The sequence below is a fragment of the Microtus oregoni genome, unplaced genomic scaffold, assembly GCF_018167655.1.
Source record: "Microtus oregoni isolate MIOR12 unplaced genomic scaffold, Mior012 000052F_000, whole genome shotgun sequence".
Taxonomy (NCBI): domain Eukaryota; kingdom Metazoa; phylum Chordata; class Mammalia; order Rodentia; family Cricetidae; genus Microtus; species Microtus oregoni.
The window spans coordinates 403,074-428,167 of NW_024543812.1; the positions used below are offsets into that span (position 1 = coordinate 403,074).

At 40.5% G+C, this 25,094-nt stretch overlaps 1 protein-coding gene and 1 pseudogene across 1 annotated transcript; both read left to right on the forward strand.

Annotated features, from left to right (window-relative positions):
- The first annotated feature begins 240 nt into the window (after positions 1-240).
- On the forward strand, positions 241-2,819 carry LOC121437333 (UPF0472 protein C16orf72-like). Its single transcript, XM_041637205.1, has one exon. It carries the CDS (start codon positions 754-756, stop codon positions 1,582-1,584), a length of 831 nt encoding a protein of 276 aa, XP_041493139.1. The 5' UTR covers positions 241-753; the 3' UTR covers positions 1,585-2,819.
- A 15,277-nt stretch (positions 2,820-18,096) lies between these two features.
- On the forward strand, positions 18,097-18,210 carry LOC121437353 (annotated as a pseudogene).
- The last annotated feature ends 6,884 nt before the right edge of the window (positions 18,211-25,094 follow it).

The following is a 25,094-nucleotide window of genomic DNA, read 5'->3' on the forward strand; positions in this document are numbered from 1 at the left end:
GTAGCAGACACCATCAAGTTGCCCCCATAATTATCTGTGGCAACAGGGGATGTAAAATGTCATCAGGTCATTTGGATAGAGCCGACAAGTCCCCCCCCCCCAAAAAAAAGTGTGCAAAGGGAGCCCCCGCGCCAGGCGAGTGCGGCGTGGAGGCAGCGCTGCAGCGGGGCCACCTCTGAGCCTTCAGTGCGGTAGGCGCGGCGCTAGCGAGTGCTGGGGCGGAGCGGCCAGCCCAGGCCTGTACCAGGGAGGCGGGGAGGCCGTGGCGCTGCGAGCGGCTGGGCAGCCGGGGCGGGCGGGTGAGCGCGCGGGCGGGCGGGCAGGCGGGCGAGCGGCGAGCCCGGAAGCGGGCAGCGCAGCGGCGCCGGCGGCGTTGGGGTTATCTCCCCGGCTGCGGAGGCTGCGGGCGCCGCGTCGCGGGGGCCGGGCCGGCGGGGCGGGGCGGGGCGTGGACCAGGGCCCCGGGCGGTGCTCGCTAGCTCGCTCGCTTGCTGGCTTGCTTGCTGGAGCGCTTGGCCTCTGGGCCCCCGCCGCCCGCGCGCCCGCCCGCCCGCCCAGCGGCGCCCGCGAAGGCGGCGGCGGCGGCCGCGGAAGGCGGAGGGCGGCCCCCCGAGCCTGAGGTGAGCTGCGGTGGAGGTGGTGGTGGTGGAGGAGGAGGAGGAGGCGGAGGTGGAGGTGAAGGAGCTGCAGCCACAGTCAGCTGCGGAGACTGTAGTGGAGGAAGGAAGGCGCGCGGCCTGGAGGAAGAGAAGGATGGAGGAGCAGCAGAAGGACCGTGAGGCCGAGGTCGCTGAGCCCTGGCTTTCTAAGTGGGAGCGCCAGTGCCTTGCTGAGGCAGAGCAGGAAGAGCAGCTGTCCCCCGAGCTGCAGGAGGAGGCGGCTGCTGATGCGGCTGGGCTCAAGATCGAGCGGCAGAGGCTCTGGCACCTCTTCCAGATCTCAGCCACTGCGGTGGCCCAGCTCTACAAAGATTCCGGGTGCCAGCAGCCAGGACTGTCTATGTGGGACCCCTTCCAGAATGCTGCCATGGCCGTGACCAGCCTCTACAAAGAGAGCGGGGATGCCTACCAGCGAAGTTTTGAGCTGGGCGTCCAGGTTGGCTACCAGCGTCGCGTTAGAGATGTGCTGGAGTGGGTGAAGAAGGGTAGGAGCATCATTCGCAGGGAAGACCTCATTAGCTTCCTCTGTGGCAAAGTCCCCCCCACCGCTCCCCCGCCACGCACCTCCAGGATGTCCCCTAGGCCGCCCGCAGCTGCTTCCAGTCAGGCTGCTGCCACTGAGTCCACCGCACCTGTGGACGTCGACCTGCAGCCCTTCCACGAGGCCATCGCCCTCCATGGCCTCAATGGCGCCATGGCAAGCATCAGCATGCGATCTGGCACTCCTGGTTCCCCATCTCAAGATGGAGGTATTGCCAGCAGTGGGCGTCGGAAAAGTGGCTTTCTGGAAGATGATCTGAACCCCTTGGGCTCAGAAGAACTGGCTCTTCGTCTGGACAGTGGAGGAATCCGTAAGCGTACCTCGGCCCAGTTTGGTGATGCCACCATAGACTCTCCATCCCACAAGCGCAACCGAATGGTCTAAGCTACCCCCTTGGTTGACCACCATCCACCACCGTATTGCTTGACAGTCAACTTGACCATCAACGTGCTTGTTGAAACCATCCTAGAGACTCCTGATCTTCCCTCTCTTAAGTTAAAGATTTATATCGTTTACCATAAAGAAAATGTAAAAGTATTCCAGAAGAGGCCTCCTATGACTCTGACTTTCCCCAAAATATAATTCTATTACAGAACATCAGCTATTGCATAGTTAGCAAAATCATTTAAACTTTAAAGCAAACCGTATCCAGTGAGGGCTGGAGCCTGATTTATCTTATTCAAGTTGTATTTCTTAGCACCTAGTACAGTTACTGGGGCTCAATAAATGTTTGTTGAATGAATAAATGTGACCTTACCTTAAATTCTTATAGGGGAAATACATAGATGTATATTTGATTGTGGAATAGTTTATTTGATTGTGGAATAATTTTATCCTTTCGTGTGTAGGTTGTTTGCTTTGATAGTCATTGCTAATTCATTTACATTGTAACTTTGTACCAAAATGTTTGTTTGGTTGGTTTGGTTTTCCGAGACAGGCTTTCTGGCTGTCCTAGAACTATCACTGTAAATCAGGATGGCCTTGAACTCACAGAAATCTGCCTGCTTCTGCCACCAGAGGGCTGGGATTGAAGGTGTGCGACACTACCGCCTGGATCATTGTACCAAAATGTAAGATTAACATATTGTGGAATCTGGAGTCATCTGGTTTTACCCGCATTGTACCATGCACCCAATTTCTAGAAAGAAATCATGGAAATAATATATTTTAGGCTCTTCTTTTCTTTGAAACACAGTTGATTTTGGTGATGGTGGTATAAGTAGATGGTATAATAATTGGGTTAGTGATGGGTTAAGCCTCTGAGCTTGCATCTTAGTGGATTCTGTTTTAGAGCAGCAGACCAACTAGAAAGTACTGGATTTTTTTACGGGGATACGATGGCATAACTAACAGAATATATATGCTCCATACTGAACGGAACAATGATAGAACCCTAGCTCCACAAAATAACTGGATGATTTTGGACAAGACCTCGGGTTTTCTTCTGTAAATGGAGCTATATGTCTGCTAGAGTCATTCCAAATAACACATGAAGTTCATATTTCTAGTGTCGACAGCAATGCTTAGCTCACTAAATATTTTCCCTCTGTAAATGTAAGTCAGTCAAACATTGAAGTTCTAATATTTTAGCAAAGACAGCAAAATAAATCAATCTAGGAATCAGCAAATAAAATCCTGGTATTCTGCTTGAGCTAAAAATTGTTTTCATATAGTTGAAACTTCCCTAAATATAGTCTGTGTATTAATTGTAAATATGATAGACTCATGACTTAGGATCACCACTCTCAATAAATACTAGGGCATCCTTAGAGTTCCTGAAATTGCCTGGGGAACACACTTTGTGACCAGGGATAATGGCCTAAAGGAATGTGGAGAGGGGGCTAAGTACAGGAAGCATATGGAAGAAAAGGTCCTAGGATATCTCAAAGGCTAAAGTGGTTTTTAATAAGAGTGGGGGTTGAAGAAGTACAGCTGGTGGGTGGGGGCGGTGGAAGTGAGATTATGAAAGGAGTGGAAGGACACAAAAAAGCCCGCATCTCTTGAGTCCTCCAAAGGCCATGCATAAAACATCACAGATTTATTAAAGGCACCCTGCCTCTAAGTTGACGTCAGAGTTGTTCCTGCTTCATTAACATGACTGGAGAAAAATGCATAGCTGAGCAATATGTTAAAAGAAAACTTGACTATAAAGTGAATTCCCAGATCGAAAAGAAAAGAAACAACTTGGTGTTGCATTCAGTAAACACCAAGGCTCTGGTCTAAGGACTGAGAAGAGATAGCAGCCATAAAACAGTCCTTATCCTCAAAGGACTGCCATGGAAGATAAACTATGTAGCCAAGCAGGGCCTTCTAGCTGTGGGCAAAGCACTCCAGAGCTGTGGAGAACTCAAAAGAAGTTTCTTGCTGATAGTGTCACAGCTTCTGGTAAAGTTGCCCTTTAAACTGGCTCCGGAAAAATGAGTAGCAGGGGAACCATCTTTGGAAGATTATCTAGTATCTTTTGAGTAGGAAAGAGTATAATGGGTAGGAGGGATAGGAACAAAGTTTAGAAGCTCTTCAATAACTTCCCACAGATTTTATCTGGGTCCAAGGATGATACCTCCATCCAAGTGGTACTTTGGGAAGATTCGCTTTGGCAGGAGTCCTGCTATCCAGAAGCAAGACACTGGAGCGGGGGCAGTTCAGCATCTCACAGGGTGTTCTTCTCTGGGGCCCTTGTCTTTTGGCTAACCCAGCCTGGGGCAATGGACACTCTGATAAGACTTTCTTTAGGAAGCCTGTGTTCACACCACCCTTCCAAGCCACAAACCCGTACAAGATACAAAGCACATCAAGTGAGTTCTGTGGTGCTTCTTCAAGCCTGAAAAAGCATTCAGTTCAGCTGCAGTCTGTCCCTCTCTGAATATTTGCTTTTTTTTCTTTCTGTTTCTACTACTTGTAGGCACTCTTCTGGTAGAATCATTGGGGGCATTCTGGGCACAAACTTAACTGAGAAACAACTGTAATTAACAGGCACCTAGGGGACAGTTGGAATAGGGTATGCCATTATGAGAGCAGGCATTTTTTTCTCTTGTTTCCTCTGGTAATCCCAAATGACTAGTACAGTGCCCAATTCATTATGGACACATAATGCTTCTATTTTAAGAGGGCAGATGAATAGAGCCGTCAGCTAGATTCACGTATGGCCATGGGCCTCCCTCCATTCTGTAGACTTATGACCCCAGAAATGTCCATGCCTTTATTCCTAGATGTCACCCCTACATGCCTTTACCTTCATTTCCCATGAGAAAGAGAGTAAAAGGCTCTCAGGTATCCTGTGAATTCAGCAGTTTCAGAGCTACCTTTTAGCTCACATAAAAAATCTCAGTGAGGGGATGGTGTGGGAGGTCCTTCTGTCTATGTGTTGCTTTTATTGGTTAATGAATAAAGAAACTGCCTTGTCCTATAGCAAGGTAGAACTTAGTTCGGTGGGGAAAACTAAGCTGAATGCTGGGAGAAAGGAGGTGGAGTGAGGGAGAAGTCATGGAGCCGCCAGAGACAGATGTGATGAAACCTTGCCAGTAGGCCACGAGCCTCATAGTAAAATATAAAATAATGGAGATGGGTTAATTCTAGATGTAAGAGCTAGTTAGCAATATGCTTAAATAATTGACCAACCAGTAATTTAATTAATACAGTTTCTGTGTGGTTATTTCAGGAGTCTGGGCAGCCGGGAAACGAACAAGTGGCCTCTCTTACAATAAGGCGTTCCCCAAAACTACCTATTTTCAGGAGGTCTGTAAGTATGAGACATGAAGTCTGAACGTGGCCCTGATTCTGAGGTATGTGAATGATTCAAGGAACTCATTTGAAGTTGATCATTGGAGAATTTTTTTTGTGTGGGTCTAAAGAGAACCTACCTATTTATAGAAAACATCTTTCTCATGATTTTGCATATTTTATACATTTTCCTTCTTAGGTTCAAGTGAAAATTAAATGCGTGAACCATGTGAAAGCCTTTAATCCTAGCACTCAGGAGGTGAAGGCAGGTGGATCTCTCTGAGTGTAAGTTTGGGGCCAGCTGATCTACATTCCAGGCTACCTAGGAGTACATGGTAAGACCCTCTCACAAAACGACAAAAACAACCCTTAACGTGAAATTTCTCAGTTTTCCTCTGTATAGGAGCTTGAGAGAATATTTTATCCACAAAACCACTGTTTTCTAGTAAAATTGACAAATGAACTGAAAACATTGCAATTAGATTGCTCTGGCTCTTATGAAATGGCGGAGCAAGTACAGTAGTAGTTAAGGATTGTTTACTCCGGAGCCTGAACCCTTGTTTGGAAGTCTAAACATATGTATTTGATCTTTTAGTAACAATGTGTGGTGGAATCTTCACAAGTTATAAGGCCCCATCCATGTCAGAATCAACTATTCATTTCACCAGCGTGGTAGTTGATTTCATCTAGAGGCTCACAATCAGTCACTTACTGGTAAATTCTGTTCTTCCTTTCCCTGTACCTCCCTTAGTTTTATTGCGTATGATCTTTTAAATTCATGTGTTGATGGTGGGATGCAGATGAGGAGCTTGCATTGTAAAGTCACTCTAGCTTGGCACTATGTTGTATTTATGTAGGGGACACCGTTTGATATTTTTTGTTCATGGAGCATGTCACCACCTTGTCACCACTATGACAATCTCGCTACCAGCCAAGATGGACCACTTGAAGTTTCTTCTCTACTTTCTTTTTAATCATCGCTGCATCGGGGCCCTTTCAGCTGCTCCCCTCTCTGTATACCTAACTGATCCTTGGCCTAGAGGGTCAGCCCCCTCCAAGCTTTAACATTTTCTCGGATACCTTCCAGGCCCTTCCATGTCAGGATAAAATGTTCTCTCTCCCCAAAGTCCTCACTTAGGGAGTAATCTTTACAATTGTCAGTTTGCAGTTTTGTGTGCTGCATTGGACTGCAAATCATTCATTCTCATTCCAAGGTGCTTGGTTCCCTAGAGAGGTATGTGAGAACCTCTGTGATTTGATATGTAGGCTGAGAAACAAATGCAGTATTATGCTATACTTTTCTGTTTTTAATGACAAAGAAGATTTGTCATAACATTTTATTAGAGACAAAAGGTTCAAAACATACCATCAGAGGAACAGTTTTATTCTGTGGAACACTAAGTATGCTTCTCCAAAGAACTACAACAAATAAGTTATGGGCTTTCTTTCTAATTTGATGTAAGATTACCATGCCTTGGGCACTGATACAAGAACAGGGTACCTACATTAAAGCCTCGACTTTCCCAGTAACTAGTGATCTTGAGTAAGCCCTTTTCTGTTTGGTATATGAAATAGTTACTTGTTGTGTTAGATGATGTTGTAGGTCTCCCTGAGCTCTGCACTCTAACCTATGATGTCATTTAGGTAGGCAGAAGTATATAACCAGCTGAACTCTACAAGCTCCTTGCAGTAAGGATTGCCAAGGCGAAATTATTCAAAGCGAGGAAATCGCCTAGGCAGCCGGCTGTGGTATGTCTCCTTGTAGGATGGGAACATGTGTATGTAGTGCGACCCTCTTTGTTTTGGCTCCATTTTCCACAGTAGTTCAAGAATAAGGAAAAAACTGCAGGCCTTAGACTCCCAAGCATGCCCAACTTGTAGACACTGTGACACAACATTGCTAGCTACAAAACACTGCACAATCTACTTGCTAAAAATAATCTCATAATGTTTTAAGAAAGCTTATGCTTTTCTGCTGGGCCACATTCATATCAACCTTGGGGAGCATGCTGCCCTCAGGCTGCAGATTAGATATAGCTGCTAAGCATAGTGTAGCCAAATAGCCTATGATTTGGGCACTTTCTTTTCCAAAAATGCTATGTCAGAGTATATTTTTTAGCCACCTAGATTTCTCTATTCAGTGCACTACAGGGAGACTTAGGAGGTTGGCAGTTTCGCAGGCTCTAACTCTGAGAAGAACTGGAATGGAAACCACCCTGATATATAAGCTGCTTTTTTTTCACATAAAGAGCTTTGAGATGAACCTCGAGTCTTCTTTAGTAGCTCCTAGGCAGAGCATTCTGAAGACAGCTGCAGAGTCCTCAGAATGCATGGGTTTGCTGCTCTGCTCCTGTTACAGCCCAATTAGAGGCAAATTGGCTGTCCAGCTCAGAGGACTAATCTTCCTGCTGCTTCCAAAGCCCTCACCTCCAAGTGCTGGCTGCAGATATTTTTTAAAGATCTTATTTTTTTAAATAAAAATTGCTTTTGAACATTGTATAGTGTTTTTTCATGGCACTGGGGCTAGGACCCAGGGCCTTTCATATGATAGGCAAGTGCATTCCTAGCTCCTCTTTAAAAATCCAGCCTCTTGGCTGATGTCATACTTTCTGTATTTATGCTTTCTAATACTCTGCTACAAACCCCCACATATGGCATGCATTATGTGTGTTGTGCCTTATATTTTTCCTCCTACATGGGCTACAATTTTCTCATTCTTCTTGAAATCCCTGGCTTTCTTGACACCAGAACCTAATTTTGTATTTAAGTGCGACTATCTTAAATTGGAAGCTTATGGGAACATTGGGGGAAATGTTAAATTGTTAAGAAAATCATGTGTCAAACCACGTGGGAGTCTTCTAAATACAACTTTGGTGGTCATGACCCTGGCCAGAGGGGAAAGTCTGTGATGTCACCTCTTCCCGAGACCCAGTTTCACGGATAAGATGTGTGAATGGAATTGTCTGAGGGAGATTGTTCCTTGTGAAGATTTCACATTATGGAGTTTGAAGAGATTGTTTTCCTCGGCGCCCAGCAGGACGGAGTGCTTTGGAATGCGGCATTCAGTGCATTCTGTCGGCCTGAAAGCTGTCCCAGGGAACAAGTGCTTAGCAGGCAGCATGAACAAGGATTTGAACTAGAAAATGACAAGAAATCGTGGTTTCTGTCATCAGAAATTGTTCAGTGCTACACAAGGAGGTGAGAAAGAAGACTCAGAAAAGACATGAATAGATTTGGATCTATATCCAAAACAATCCAGTGTAGAGATTTCCAGCATGGGTAAGGTTTTAGCAGAAGCTCCTGAGACAGTGTAGCTATCTCTAGTTTGCTTTCTGTGATAAGAAGTTTTTCCTCTTTTAAGGCAAAACTCCATCGACCAAGTCAGTGACTACAGGATGTCCACATAACTTATTGAAAATAGATCAATTAGTCAACTTTTTAGTCTGTTTTTTTTTTTTGCAATGCCAAAAACCTGGGCTGTATGTTTTTCTTTTTATATTTACCAAATTAACTAAACAGACTTCATGACACTACTTTTATTTTTCAGGCTTTAGGAGGAATGAAATGCTATTCTTTCAGTATTTACGTTCCATTTGCTTACAATTCACTCTGTCCTTTCTGTTTCTCCAAGTCATTTTGTTTTTAAGTTTTTGCTTCATTGTTTGCATTAGGCATAACATGGTACCATTTTAAATATGGAAACTTTCATACAAACATATTTTGAACAATGGGCACATTCCCTCACTCCCCAACCTCCTTTTCTCATTCCTCCCCTCACATTTGTCCCCTTTGTTCCCCTAGACAGCTTTGCTTCTACTTTCATGTAATGTGTGCAGATTATTTTATGTATCTATATAAAACCTAGGAACTGCAAATGATGCAAAACATACATTTATCTTTCTGAGACTTTATTTAGTATGATCATGTTCGGTTGCCTCTATTTTCCTTTAAGTAACATAACTTGTCTTTTTATGGCTGAAAAAAATTTTGTTGTGTATATATCACACTTTTTCTATCCACTACCATACTTTCAATCAGTTAGCTATGGTGAATAGTGCTGCAGTACGCATTGATGTGTAAGTATCTCTGTGACAGTTGACTTGAAGCCCTTTGTATAACTACCTAAGTGTGGTCTAGCTGGGACGTACGATACTATATTTTTAGCATCTATATTTATTTCCACGATGGTTGGACTAATATACATTACCATGAGCAGTGTATAAGGATTCCCTTCTGTCCACATTCTCTTCAGGTTTTATTATTATATATTTTCTTAATTACTTTCATTCTGATTGTGATATGATGGGATCTCAATGTAGTTTTAATTTGTTTTTCTCAGATGACTAGTGAGGTTGAACATTTTTAAAGATTTATTGATTTTAAGTGTGTGTGTGTGTGTGTGTGTGTGTGTGTGTGTGTGTGTTTACAAGTGCACATGTTAAAGAAAGTGCTTTCAGAGGTCAGGGGCAGTGAATCCCCTTGGAGCTGGAGTTACAGGTAATTGTGGGGTACCTGCTATGTGTTCTGGGCACTGAAGCTGTGCCCTCTGCAAGAGTAGTATATGCTCATAACCACTGACTATCTCTCCAACTCCTGATTTTAAAATTTTTCATGCTTATTGGACATTTGCACTTCTTTTGAGAAGTATATATTCACTTGATTAACCCATGTATTGATTGGGTTGATTTCTTATTGTTTAGTTTTTGACTTCTTTGTATAATTTAAATATTAATCCTTTGCCAGTTGTATGTCTAGCAAAGACCTTCTCCCTCTTTGTAGGCTTTATGTTCATGTGATTAACTGCTTCCTTTGTTGTACAAAGGCTTTTTAATTTCATTAGTCTTGTTAATTGTTGTTTTTATTCCCCGAGTATCTGATGTTTTATTTAGAACTTTTTTTCCCATTGTGATATCTTTAAGTGTTCTGGCTACCTTTTCCTCTCTTTCAGAGTTTCAGGCCTTCTATTAAAGTGATGTTTTCCCATTTGTAGTTTAATGTCATGTGTCTTTCTTAATTACTTCCTAATTCATTATTATTTTAGTAATAAAATTAGATACAGTTTATTAAGACACTTAGAAAAGTTGAAGTGGGCTAAAGAGCTAGGAAAACAGGCTCAAAAGTGCTCATGACCTCTCTAGATCATGTGCACAATACTCACCTACTGCATTTGTACATTGGGAGCTGTTTTTCTTTTTCACACAGGCTGTATTTACTGCATGAAACCCAACCCAATTTTGTAGTAATAAGGGTGGCGGGGCTGCATCCCCAGCACCCCGGCTGCCTGGCTAGCTTATGCCCGAAATAACAACACACAAACTGTATTCATTTAATCACTGCTTGGCCCATTTCTATCTAGCCTCTTCTAGGCTAATTCTCACACATTAATTTAGCCCATTTCTAATCATCTGTGTAGCGCCCCTAGGTGCACTTACCGGGAAGATTCTAGCCTATATCCATCCTGGGTCGGAGCTTCATCACGTGCATCTGCCTGGGAGCTGGGAGCATGGCGTCTCTCTGAGGCATCTGCTCCCGAGAGGAGAGCTGTGGAGTCTGAGCTCACTTCCTCTTCCTCCCAGCGTTCTGTTCTGTTTACTCCTCCCACCTATCTTCTAACCAATGAGGGCCAAGCAGTTTCTTTTTATTTAACCAATGACCTTCCTCCATCACAATTTTTTTGAGACAATGTTTCTAATTGAACTCAAAGCTCACCAATTCCACCAGACTGACTGGCCAGAGAGCCAGGAACCCTTCTGCCTCTGCTTCACCAGCTGAAACTACATCTGCATATCACTGTCTCCAGTGAGGCCAATTTTTATCACACCAATTTTGGATGACAGCTGTGCCTTCTGCATGGAACCCAACATCTTCCTGGATGATAACACTACATGCTGTAGGTGAGTGTGGGATCTGAGGCTCTTTTGTGCCGCTATCCCAGGATCATGCTACAACAATGCTTCAGCTGCAGGAGAAAGCATACAAGAAGGTATTTTTTGCTGCAGTAATTCTCTACTGCATAGTTAATTCTACCAAGCAGTAACTACTTTGTTAGTAATGATGGAAGGGTTGTGATATAAAGGACAAATGTGGGCAGGTGAGATGGGTAAATTGCTAAAGGCACTTGCCACCAGGCCTGACCATGTGTGTTCAATATTCAGGACCCACGTGGTAGAAGGAGAGAACCAACTCATGTAAGATGTCCTCTGACCTCCATATGCACAGTGTGGCATGCATGTGCCAACCCTCCATGAATACATGTAAAAAGAATAAAAATTAAATTTAAAAAGACAAACAGCATAAGATCACAAGTTTGAGTTGTGTATAAACACACATTGGTTACTCTGATTCTAGTTTAAAAAGAAATAAAATTCAACCATTCTATTTTATTTAACCTATTTCAAATTTAATTCTTTTAAACAATTAGTGCTACAGTTTCTCAAGTGCTTTCACAGGGGTGATTATATTTAGTGTGATTTTACTGACTTTTGTCTTCTTTCCTTCTTTCCTTCCTCTTTTCCATCTCCCCTTTTCTAAAATATGTTTTTTCAGTTCTAAGGATGGAACCCAGGGCCTTGGGCATGGGCGGTAAGAGCTGTACCACTGAGTGACATTCCCAGCCCTTTGACTCTCATAGATTCGTTCTCTGACAATATTACAGGTAAAGAAACTTAGGTCCAGAAAAATATTTAGTAGTTGTGCCTAATTTAGATGGAAACAATCCCAACACTCCTAGTATATATCTGAGACTAGAGGCAGCACTTAGCTCTTTATATCACTCCTATATGTAATAACTAGGATAATTTACCTTTTACTTTTATCAGTTTTATATTACAATTGCCATTGTCATTCTGATACCTGTGATGGTTACTTAGTGACTTAATGCCTATCATATATACCGTGGATACTAAGAAAGCAGGATTGATTTATGTCAGGAAAGTATACAACCTAAAACATAAAGAGTGGATTTTCCACTTAATATTTTCTGCCAGAAGTTAACTATTGATGTTGAGACCATGGAAAGCAATAGATAAGGGATGACTATTATACTGCTTTGCTATGGCCATTTGGCCAGAAAATGGTAGAACTGGGTTAACCCAGTTCTATCATTTCTTGGTCTGTTTCTTTATCTTGCCTTTGCCTTTTCTGCTTTTTCCAAGCCTATCAAGTGCTGAGAAACAAAGATACTTAGGCTAGTTCTTTTTTATTGCACTATACATTTTTTCTCCACTCTCCTCCCTTCCTCCCCTCTCCCATTCTATCTCTCCTGTGACCCACACACTTCCAATTTACTCAGGGGATCTTGTCTTTCTCTCCTTCCTATGCAAAGACATCCATGTATATCTCTCTTATGGTTCTCTTTGTTTTCTAGATTCTCTGGGCTTGTAGACTGTAGATTGGATTTTTTTGCTTTATGTCTAAAGCCACTTATCAGTGAGTACATATTATATTTGTCTTTCTGGGTCTGGGTTACCTCACTCAATATGTTTTTTTCTATATCCATCCATTTGCATGCAAATTTCAAGATGTCATTTTTTTTACAGCTTAGTAATACTCCATTGTGTAACTGTACCACATTTTCTTTATCCATTCTTCAGTTGACGGCATCTGGGTTGTTTCCAGATTCTGGTTATGAGAAATAATGCTGCTATTAACACATATGAGCACATGTCCTTGTGGTATGATTGAGCATCCATTAGGTATATGCTCAAGACTGTTATTACTGGGTCTTGAGGTAGATTGATTCCCAATATTCTGAGAAACTGCCATACTGATTTCCAAAGTGGTTGTCCAAGTTTGCACTCGCACCAGCAATGCAGAAGTATTCCCCTTACCTCACATACTTTCCAGCATAAAGGATCATCAGTGTTTTTGATCATGGCCATACTGACAGGTTTAAGATGGAATCTCAGAGTTGTTTTGATTTACATTTCTTTGATGACTAAGGATGTTGAGTATTTTCTTAAGTGTCTTTCAGTCATTTTTGATTAATCTGTTGAGAGTTTTCTGTTTATGTCTGTGTCCCATTTTTTATTGGATTATTTGTTCTTTTGATGACCCATTTCTTGAGTTCTTTGTATATTTTGGAAATCAATCCTCTGTTCGATGTGGGGATGGTGAAGATCTTTTCCCATTTTGTAGGCTGCTGTTTTGTCTTGTTGACCATGTCCTTTGTTTTACAAAAGCTTCCCAATATGTTAAGAAATTTAATAAAAATCAAAGCACTAACTGTAGGGAGGAATTATTAGCATTGTAAAATAATTCTCCTGTTGGTTAAAAAACTGTGCTCTCCGGAGAGATTAGCATATAATCTCATTGATGAAATTTTTTACTCAACAGAAAGATAACAGTTCTTATGTGAAATAAAGTGTCATAACTCCACAAAGCAAGTTATTATTTGGATTTGAGAAGAGTAATTTCTTTACATTACTCAGTTTTCTATTTCTAGAAATGTGTTCTAATTCAAAGACCCTGAAATCAGTACAGGATTGCAAATCCAGTAGCTCTCCTTTCCTTTCCTTTCCTTTCCTTTCCTTTCCTTTCCTTTCCTTTCCTTTCCTTTCCTTTCCTTTCCTTTCCTTTCCTTTCCTTTCCTTTCCTTTCCTTTCCTTTCCTTTCCTTTTCTTTTCTTTTCTTTCTTTTGCTGATAAAACACTTTTCATACTCACATTTCATAGAATGGAATGCATTTTATAGTCAGAACCATAAAATGAAAACCATCTCTCTTTCTTTAGGACATTGTGCTTCTGTTTCCTTGTTTCGGTGAGACCCCTTCTAGTTGTTTTCCTTTCAGTAGTGTTTTGAGGAATCATCAGTATTAACAATGGTGTGGAAGAATCAGATCTAACACATGATGCAACCAATTAACAAAAAAAAATCCCCTAGAAACAGCAAAACCTACTATCAGGGTCAAACTTATATATTATGTATCTTATTATCATTTGAATATATACCCAGATGAGGCAAATAAGCAATTTTAATGGGAGAGAAATGAAAGTTCAGTTGCATGGACTACTAATATATAACATAGCAAGAAATATCATTCATGTTCATCCAGAATGCTGTGTTAAGGTATGGCTTTTCATTAACAAATGAAAACTGATAGCTAATAAAATTATGGGAAAAATGTGTTAAATGTTTTTGAATTTCTTTAAATGCAGTGTGATTTAGCTATAATTATCTCTAAGTCTTTTAAATTTAGAGACACGGTCTCACTCTGTAGCTCTGGCTACATAGTGAATTTGCTTTGCAGACTACACTGACCTTGAGTACACAAGATTTACCTGCTTCTGCATATACTTGTTTTCTCAATAATTCTGTGTCTACCCCGAACTTGTATTTCTTTACATGTAAAATGAGAGCTAATTTTGAAAGCAGAAATCCCCCATTTATCTCTAAATTATATATCTTTTCTTCCATTCTACTGGTGCCCTGTGATACTTTATAATATTCTTCTTTTTTGAAAAACACAGTTAGCTGCCTATATGAGTGTTTTGCTTGCACATATGTATGTGCACCACATGCACGCCTGATGCCCACTGAAGCCAGAAGAGGGCACCAGATCCCCCTGGAACTGGATTTACTGATGGTCATAAACCCCTTTGCAGGTACTGAGAACTGAATCTGAGTCTCTGCAAAAACGATGATTATTAAAACCCTGGGTGATCTCTCCAGTCCCCACCTCTTGCTATGTTAATTTTTGGAGGAATGCTGGTTGTGTCATTGTTAAGTTCATAGTCGGGGTAAAAATTCAACTTTGAGAAATCTTGCTGCAGTAACTGAATTGCCATAAAAAGACTAAGGAAGACTAATAGATAGCTGATAAAATTATTGGAAGAAATGAGAAAACCCAACCATGAAAGGGCAGCATTTACTACTTAGTTTTACCCCTCAGATGCCCTTAAACTCTAGTTCTTGTATGTATTAATTATACAAATCAGGGCACGGGAGAGGGGGAAGGCCAAGATATACTGATCAGGACACTCAATTTGTCTTGGAATGTTCCATGCAAACAGAAATCATGAAGTGTCATGCAGACTGGAAGGCATGTCAGTCTGCAAGGAATACAAATGGCAAATGTTGGGATGAAAACAACCCACCATTCTTTTCAAATTGCAGCTTTATATTGAATCTAAAGATATTGGGAAAACATGACTTTAATCCTTTTACTAAAGTCGTTTCTCCCATCTGTGGGTATGTCACCTCACAATAGTCAGAAGATAAAACTGAATGATAGACCTTCCAACTCACAATTCTGTTTTCATCGGAATTATTTTGTTTTAGTTTTTATTTTTTTATTTCATGTGTATGGGTGTTTTGTCTGCATTTATGTCTGTGTACCACAAGAATGCTCAGTGCCCACAAATATCAGAATAGGGTATTTTATCCCCTGGATCTGGAATTAGAGATGGCTTTGAGTCCCCATGTGAGTGCTGGGAATTGAACCTGGGTTTTCTGGAAGAGCAGCCAGGACTCTTAACCCCTGGGCTCTATCTCTAGCCCCTGGGTTATTTTCAAGGAGGGAGTTTGTGTTTTGTGTCTCATAGGAAAAGGAGAGTTGAAGAGGGCTCTGAAAGAATCAGTGTTTAAAGACGGACTGCACAGCCTTTCCAGTTGGTCCCATGGTAGAGTGATCCTTCCCCATTTCCTCACAGGTTCAAAAGTTAATGATGGTGATAAATACCCATGTCTGTCTGTCACCATGTGTCTGTGGCATAGTGGATTAGGAAACCAAAAAAGTAAGGTAAGTGCAAGTTTTTCCTTTTTAAAATTTGTTTTTATTGATTCTTTTTGTCTTTTACACCATGCCTCCCAATCTTACCCATCTCTCTACCCCCCCCCCCCCCCAGGATAAAACAAAGTAAGATTTGAGAGAAAAAAAGAAGAGAAAAGGGAGAAAGGACAAATCTCATCATGGAAGCTGCAGTGTGACACAGTGAGTCAAGCAGGAGACCCCTTTGCTGCTCCATTTTTAAATCCAGGTGTTCATTGCAAAGAATCTCTGGTCTGGTTTGAGGCCCCGATCTCTGCTTACACTATTGACGCTGGGCCATCACTGAGACTCCCTGGACAGTCTGTTACTGCCCTGTGTTGTGGGTCCACAGAACTGACCACTCCCTACCTTCATGCTCCAGAAGATCACAGATGGGGTGGATGTTGGGGTGGGCTAACACATAGCCCTGGTTCTGGGCCTGGGTAGTTGCAGGGTAGGTCAGCCCACCAGCTCTCCCCTGTCTTCACCTCCAGGGTGAGCTCTCCTGCATTGTCCTGGATAGTTCACCCTGAGCAAGGGGCAGGGCCAATTCTGCTTTCACATCTTTAGGGTCCGTTCTCCCACATCTACACCTTCAGGGCCAGCTTTACCCTGTAGCTCTCCTATAGCTGATAAGGGTCAGGGCCAGCTATCCCACCTACCTCAGGCACTTATGGACTGAGGTGGAAGGGGAGGGCATCTTTCCCCAATCCGTGCCACCACTTGACAGGTAAGTAATGGGGACAGCTAGCTCTCCCATGCTCACAACTTCAGAGGCTGCCCACCCACACCTCTGCCAACAGGGTTGACTATTGTGCTCTGCCCTGCAGGTACAAGGCCTGCTCTCTCAAGGGTTGCAGCTGGCAGGGGGCAGGGACAGCTCTGCAGCTCTTTTAACATCAGGGCCAGCTCTCCCATCTGCCTCAGGCATTGATAGGCAGGAGGGAGGAGGGCATGTCTCCACTGCCCATGCTGCTTCCAGACAGATGGGTAATGGGGACAGGTCTCCCCTGCTCACAACTTAAGGGCTGGCTCACCCACACTTCTGCCCATAGGGTTGGCTCTAGTGTACTGCCCAGGTGAGGTGCAGGGCCTGCTCTCTCAAGGGGTAAAGGCAACTTTTCTAGTTCTGGTTCCTTCACTGTTTCCCTTTTGTCTTTTAGGACCAATTGCCACCTTGCACAGCTCATATAAAGTTCATTATTTGGAGGAAAAGAGGATCAGTTGACAGAAGGACAAAGTGAACATTACTAAGGACCTTGTGAGTTTTGCTTATTTAACAAATTTTGTGCTTAACTCATTTTGTAGGGGACTCTTGTAAATGTTTTTGCAAGTAGTGACTCATGTAGTGTTGATTACATGGATGATAAGTTAGAACTTATTACCCTCTTGTCTTACAGGAAGAAAAATGGAGGAGTAGAGAGGAGTGATGGTTAATTTTGATTGTCAGCTGGACTGGGTTAAGAAAAATGTAGGGCACTGATGAGGTATATTCTTGGGTGTGTTTGTGAGGGATTTCTTTCAGAACAGGTTAACTGAGAAGGGAAGATATGATCTGTATGTGGGATATACCATCTCATGGAGAGGGGTCCTGGGCTAAGTAAGAGTGGGGAAATGAGAGCTTCAGCTGAAATCCTGGGCCTTATACTTCTCTCTCATCTGCTACGAGGTAAAAACTCAGCCTCAGATTCCTGCAGCCACAGTCAGAAGCAACTCCTGCTGCCACGCCTTCCTGGCCATAGGGGACTATAGCCTCAAACCCTGGGGCCGAACAAATCCTTCCTCCCGTGACTTACTTGTTGCCAGGTATTTGATCATAGGAATATAATTAACTAATACAAAAGGCTAACTATGCTGCTTAATATCAAACAGTTAGTAGCAGCAGAGATTAAAATCCAAGATCTCACTCTTGAGTCCATTCTCTTCACCTCTGTGTTCAGGAGATACCAAGTTGTCTCACGTAATTCTTCTGTTTTACTATTATTAAGATTTTTTGTGAAGACATGTGCTAGTGAAAATTAACTAGTATCTCTAATATCCCAGACTGCAGCAGCTTTTGTGAATATCTGCTTGTTTTTGACCAGGACATCAAATCCTTCTGAGTACTGATAACTTGACCTAGTCCCAGATTCTAAAATGAAACATTTCCCTAACCATGGGTTTACTGTGATCAAATTTATTCTTTCCTTTCTAAGCTGAAATTATGTTTTCTGACATCTATCCTCTGTGTTTTTCCAAGTTCTTAGACCATGTATGATACCAATCATGGCCTATTAGTTTACTCAACCATCTAGGAAACCGAATGAGGAAAGATATGTATGCCAGTAGTCATGGCTGGTTATTGATTATTTACTATGTGTCAAGTCTGAGAAAAAGGTGCTTTGATATTGTCTCTTTATCTTTTCCTTCAGCGTACAAAGTGAGTTCTGTTTTGTGCCTTTGGTACCTGCTGGCTGTGGTCGTCTCTTTTCCTAGCTGTTGAAGACCATGTTCTTGTTTATTGCAAAGCTATATCAGATTTTTGTCTTGCACACGTAGCATTCTTCACTGTTAAGAAGCTGTGAGACGCCACTTATTGGGCATACTTTTCTAAATTATAAAAATGTTTCTAGGAAAAAGGGAAAATAAAAAACTGAGGGCTCATATAAGCTTGGGCCAAGCCAAAGTTAGACTTTTAAGTATGTGGAAGAGGCAGGACTTTTCCTCTGGACCATACCTGATCCAAAGTCTAGGGTGGAGACTCTGCTTTAGATCGCCTTAACCATTTCCCTGGGATTTGTCCCTCTCAGCACTAAATGCACAGATAGTACTGATTCTGCAGGATATTCTTCTTCTAAAGTTGTGTATTCAAGTCATTTTAATATGATACACTCTTCTCTTATAATCACACAAAATGTTTGCAGTGTAAGAGAACAATTGTTTTGCCTGTAACTGGACACCCTGTACAACGAACAGCATTTCATAAGTGCCAACTTTTCTTAGAGAAGTTATAGAAAGAGGGTGTGAGAGGATTTACATAGGCTAAAGGGATTAGGGCATAGTACATATCATAGTCTTGTGGATTTGTTTAATGAGAAGCTTGGGTCTTCTATTGGAATGGTCCTGGAAGAAAAGAAATGGAGGATTGTGGCTAAAGTATACGACACAACAGTTTATCAGGTGAAGATATCTTTACAGCTTTTGACTCTTTGATATCTTTACAATATTCCTATATGGATTATTCCTGTTTTTAAAGATAAATGATTGCTGTTCTGGAATTAATTCAGTTTATCTTGAAAGCAACTGAGATAATATTAGAATGATGGATGTTCCTAAAATATCCATATAGAAGATTAAATTAACTAAACCAGACCCTAAAGCTCATTTGACTTTATTAATTTTTATAACCTAAGTGACACCCCCAATCAGGAGGATCTTCTGTGCCTCAGGGACTGATTCTAATTGCCAGTTAATAAAAATGCCAGGGTATCCTTAATCAGCCAATTAACTGACCTAACAATTATAATAGGGAGGGAAGGTGGGAGGGGTGGAGACTGGGAACAACAAGTCCATCAAGGTGCAGTGGAAATTCTCTAAGGGGTTCACGGTAGACACTCTTTACAGCGAAGTGATTTTCTTCTACCTTGACTACTTTCCCATTTGTCTTTCCTTTCTCCCTTCCCTGACATTTATAATTGTTGGCATCCCTAATTGGCTGATTAGCAAATTTCAAGAAAGAAAAGAAGATGGAAAAGGAGGAGACAGAGAGGAGGGAGAGTAGGGGGAGGGAGAGAGAGTGGGAGAAAAAGAGGGTTAAAGATTTAAAGAAACCTGGTTATTTACTTTCTAAAATGACATATATGTAGAAATAGTTCTCTTTAGCTAAGAGTTTATATGACACGAAAGCACATTTTTATCTTAGTTTCCTAGTTTATGAAGCCCACAGCATTAGCAAACAAGTTAAATTATAATATGAAAAGTCTGATATTAAGGATGCTAATTTTCACTAGAACATGTTTTCATGAAAAATCTTAATAGTAGTAAAACAAAAAGTAGTAAAAAAAGAAGCTGTCTTTATTGAAAGCATATTTTTGACAGAATTAGATTTTTATTTGCTTGATATTAGTTATAATATACTCAGAGTACTTAAAAGTATGCATATAGATAAAATTCTCTCAGTTATTATTTACCATTTTTAAATAGTATGAGAAGTTGATTATTTTAAAATAATTTAAATATTTTAAAAGCTTAGAATTTGGGCTGGAGGCGGACCTTAGTGGTAGACCAGTTGCCTAGCATGTTGGAGGCCTAGATTCACTTCTCTCCATATTTCCCACCAGAGAATGGGGTGAGGGTAGAATAAAGTAATTGTCCAAAATTGTCTGTGCTCCAAAGTTCTCAGTTGCTGGGATTTTCTTTTACAAATGTAAGTGTGCATGCACACATACACACACACACACACACACACACACACGCACACACACACACACACACACACACACACTGATGTCAGAGAAGTTCAGGATTGATTTATTTTACCAACACGAATCTCAGAGTTATAAGCTTTCTTTAGATACTATGAATTATGTAATGCTCCTGTACTCTTCTATTACTCCCCATTTGGACTTTTGTCATGAGTCTATGGAATTACAGCATTTTAGAGCTGGAATGAGCCCTAAAGGTCACCTACTGCTCTTCTCCTGATGAAAAGAAGAATCAGAAGCTTGCCTGGGAAAAGAGGCTTGTCCAGGGGTCAAATAGAAAATTTTCTGGCTGAGCTTGGAGCAGGTCTCTGGATTCCCAGTTTTGTGTTCCTTTAGTCCTTCCAGTCTTTGCTCTATATAAATGACATCAAAGACCAGAAGACAAATGCCAAGTACCATATTCTGTTAGAGACTGTTGGAATGCGAAATCTGTGCACTCCAAACCTGGTTGCATTCATTTTTAAATCATTCTTCAATGACCAGCCCAGAAGGCATATGTCTTAGTTTTATTTTTATGAACCCCATCTTTCATGAATGTATTATTAACATGTCTTTTTTTCTGATCTGAAAAGTTCTCAAGGGAATAATGGTGTCCTGAATTTGGAAATGGAAATGACTGTGGATCTATTGCTTTTAATCTGATGGCTGCTCTTTTAGTTCTCCAAGATTCTGCTTCAAATAATTGTTTCAAAATAGATCTATTGCTGTTATAAACACCTGAGCCGTAGCCAGTATATGCACCTTGGTTTTTATGGGTTTCTTTTGGAAGGATTAGATATTTCCTTTTGCTCTCCTTTTTGCTTTGTTTTGTTTTCAATGCACATGCTTTAAAACTTATGCGTGTAGAAAATTGTTAGTTTTCTTACTAGGGACTGTTTTTTTCTTGAATGCAGAAGGTTCATCACAAATTACTTGTAAATCAGGATCTGATTAGGAAGTAATATATTCATCTGTAACTCCTGCATAAAAGTTATTCAAGTATTGTGACAAAATAAGTGTTGTTTACTTTATACATTTTGTGCAAATTCTAAAGATTTCATCTAACTTCAAGGCTCTTCTGGAATCTCAGGGATTGTGGCTTGCCCACTGAGAGTCTAAAGGCTGACTAAATTAAGTTGATTTGCCTGTGAAAGAAATGCTTCCATTATTCATGTCAGAAGCCTGTCACATCAAATTGAGGGAGTGGAGAAAACCCTTTTTTATCAACATTTAGAACCAAGAAAAACCAACCATTGAGGGCCTGAATTTCAATTGGGGAAAAAGTCAAGCTGAAAGAAGAGTTCAAAAGGGGGGTGGGTGGGTGGGTGAGTATTTGTCTAATGTTGAAAATCAGCAGAGGAGATTGATTTAACTTTGGCTGAAACTTTTTTATATAGACAGACAGAATGAAACTTCTTAAAGCAGCAAGTAGTACATACAATCTTGGTGTCTTTCATGTGTAAACTTGTCAAAAGTAGTTAAGCTAATTCAAATTTAAATCTCCTTGAATTCCTATTCTTGGACTCTTAATTTGTTTGTTTTAAAGGATTTAGGAATGCATTTCTTGGAGGTTACTTTTCAAACATTGATGAATGTATTTTGTTTTTCAGAGTTCAAGATTATAGGTTCTATTGTGGAATTACTCCTTGTATTAATAAGAGAAGGAAGACAAGCTGCTCAAGCACCAGCTCCATGTTTGTATCAGGTATGCGAGCATTTGTCTCAGTGGGATCTATTGTACACAAGTACGTGTGAGTGCGCGCACACACTCACACACACACACACACACACCAAACTTGAAATAAAAACCGAGTCATTAAGAGAATAGCATGACTTGGAACAATAAAGGGAGAGCCGTTCTCCTAGACAAAACATCCTCATACAGTGCTAGTTTATTTTAGGACGATTATTTTTATTTGCCAGGATAGTGAATTTTGGTAAATGTTTATTATTGGAAAGACTAACATAATGTTGGAAGCTTTATTTTACTGCAATTTTTGTAAGAAAATTGATTGATATTTACACTTTTTTTTGTAGTGTTTGACTTCTGTCAGCATAGGTATTTTAAATGCTCGCTTGCCTCATTGCAATCATCCTACAGTTTAATATAACTCATTTGACTATATTTCTGTCATTATTACCTAAGTGCAAGCCTTTACTTAATTTTTGACAAACAAAATCTTTGGGGCAAAAGTATTACAAATATAGAATATATTTTTTTAGATTTCTTAGATACATTTTTACCTAAGGTTTGTTCAGAATAAGTATTCCCCAAACTATTATGACATAATTTAAATTGCTTTAAGGAATTCCTGGTCCTTCTTTAAAAAAAAAAAACATCTGGAATTCTGTTAAAGGAGCAGCAGATATCTCCCAAGGTGAGAGCTTTTCTAGCTCCTTCCCCTACGAAGAGACACAGGATGTTTCCTCCATAATTTTGTGTAGTGGAAAGCAAAGTTGGCTTGCACAAAACTAGCTGCTTCTCTGAGAGACTGCAGATATGTGCAGGCTGAAGATGGTGGGAGCAGAGAATGAAATAGAGACACGATTGTACTGTGGAGGGCAGGGAAAGACAAGGATTAATGGGGAGCAGAATTGTATTTTGGTGAATGCTGCTAACAACGGAGCTATGAAGCAAGAGGGTGAAATAGGGGTGGGAGAAGGGAATGTGGAAGGCTGTGAATGGGTAAACCAGAGCGCTATGTCAAGGCATGGAGTGAATAGCTAATTTATGGGTATTTACAAAAGTACAAGCAAACAAGATAACAAAAACAACATACCAGTTTGACCAGTGCTGTTTTTAGACCCTGAACCCACTAGAGGTCATTCCTTTTGTTTATTGCCCCCATCTCTATTTCTTGGCTGCTTGTATCCAACTATGAAAATATGGACTAATATCTGCTGAAACAATTCAAACAGGCACGCAACACAGCAGAGGGTGACAATTGTGACCTCAAGGTTTTCATTTTCTTTCGTATGAGATGTTATCATTTAGAGACATTTTGCAAATTCTGGCAATATTATTTTTGAAAGAATGAAATTTGAATTATGTCCAATCATAAAGTGAGGAATTTGGAACTGAGAGAATGTTTAGATATTGGATAAATATATCCAGCCTTACAAATGAGAAGATTGGCAGCAGAGAGAGGAAAATGGCTGTTTGGACTCGCAATTGGAACTCAATGATTTTCTGATTTTTAGGCCACCGAACTTCCCACTGCTTCATACGGTCAACAGGTGTCATTCTGCCCCACTTTATGTAAAACAATCCTAAAATGAATCATGCTAAATAGGAAGGGCCCTGCACCTTCAAATGTCAGAGATAACTGTTTACAGACCCCATGTATATTCTTGATCATAGCCATTTTCAACCTCTGTTAATTTACACTTTATATTTATTTTATATGTATATGTATAGTTATATATATGTTACATATATATGTATGTGTTATATGATATGATGCATGTTATTTTCTTCCATCCAGGTTGAAAGGACAATGAAAATTGTCTGAAGGGTATGACCACTAATTTTAATTTAAAATTTGTAAATTATTGCATATGAATTATGAAAGTACATGTACATCACATAAAAGAAATAAGAAACCTGACAAAGAGCACATGCAATGGTAAGTGAATTCTCCAGTTTCTGTATTATAATCTCACTCTTCTAAATTCTCACCATGAACAGTTGATTGTATTCCAAACTTTAAGCATGGGAAACACACATTTAACATTTATTGTAGGTTGGATACTACTTTTTATGGTATTTTTCAAACTCAGTAACATCTAGTGATTATATTTTACTGTGATTTTAAATAAATTTACCTTATCATATTGAAGTATTGATTAAAGATAAATTGATTGCACTGATTTTGATAAAGGTGAATATCTTTTGTGTCTTCATATTTAATAGCCCTCCTCTGGGGACTGCTTACCATTTTCTGTTTATAAAATTATTTTAAAATCAAACACACATAAACTTTTTGTATTATATAGCTGTAAATATTTCTCATGAATATTGCAAATATTTCTTGTCACTTTTCTTTCACTTTTGAAAACATCTTTTAGTCCTATGTAAACTTTTAAAATATTTGTATATAAATAGAATTGTTAAGTTTTTATTGTTATTTGATGGCCTGTAACAAAGACAGGGCAACCCAAGTTTAAACAACAATAACAGTTACAAATTACTCAGGAATAAGTAAATTGGAAAAAGCATGAGTTCTACTATGAAATGTATAAAATTCTAGTGAAGAACAAGAAAGAGGAAATAAGTCTGGCATAGGTTTCTCAATTTAGTAAATACATTAGTTCTGATTTAAAATCACCTATAAATTTACTGGAGGACTACTCAAATTCTATTTTTCCATCTTGTAGATAGAAATTTAGCAAACACTTAGATAAACACTTAGAAACAGTTGTTTCTTCCTATGGACTATGTGCTGAGCACTGGGTAGGGACTATACAATTGAAACCTTCGACTTCCTTAATTCTTGAGTATTTGTTTTTTTGTTTTTTTTTTATTTGAGACATTTCTCTTTTTAATATTTACTCACATAAATCTCCATCTTAGAATTTGCTAAGATGTGTTCTCAATTTTGGCATGTTATTTTTATTTAATTTTTTTATTGAGAAAAGGAGAAAAAAAAACAAGTTTCCACCTCCTCCCAGCCTCCCATTTTCCTCCCCCTCCTCCCACCTTTCTCCCCCTCCTCCCACCCTTCTCCCCCTCCCCCCACTCTTTTCCCCCTCCCTCTCCAGTCCAAAGAGCAGTCAGGGTTCCCTGCCCTGTGGTAAGTCCTAGGTCCTCCCCCCTCGTCCATATCTAGGAAGGTGAACATCCAAACTGGCTAGGCTCCCACAAAGCCAGCACATTAAGTAGGATCAAAACCCCATGCCATTGTCCTTGGCGTCTCATCAGCCCTCATTGTTCGCCATGTTCAGAGAGTCCAGTTTTATCCCATGCTTTTTCGGTCACAGTCCAG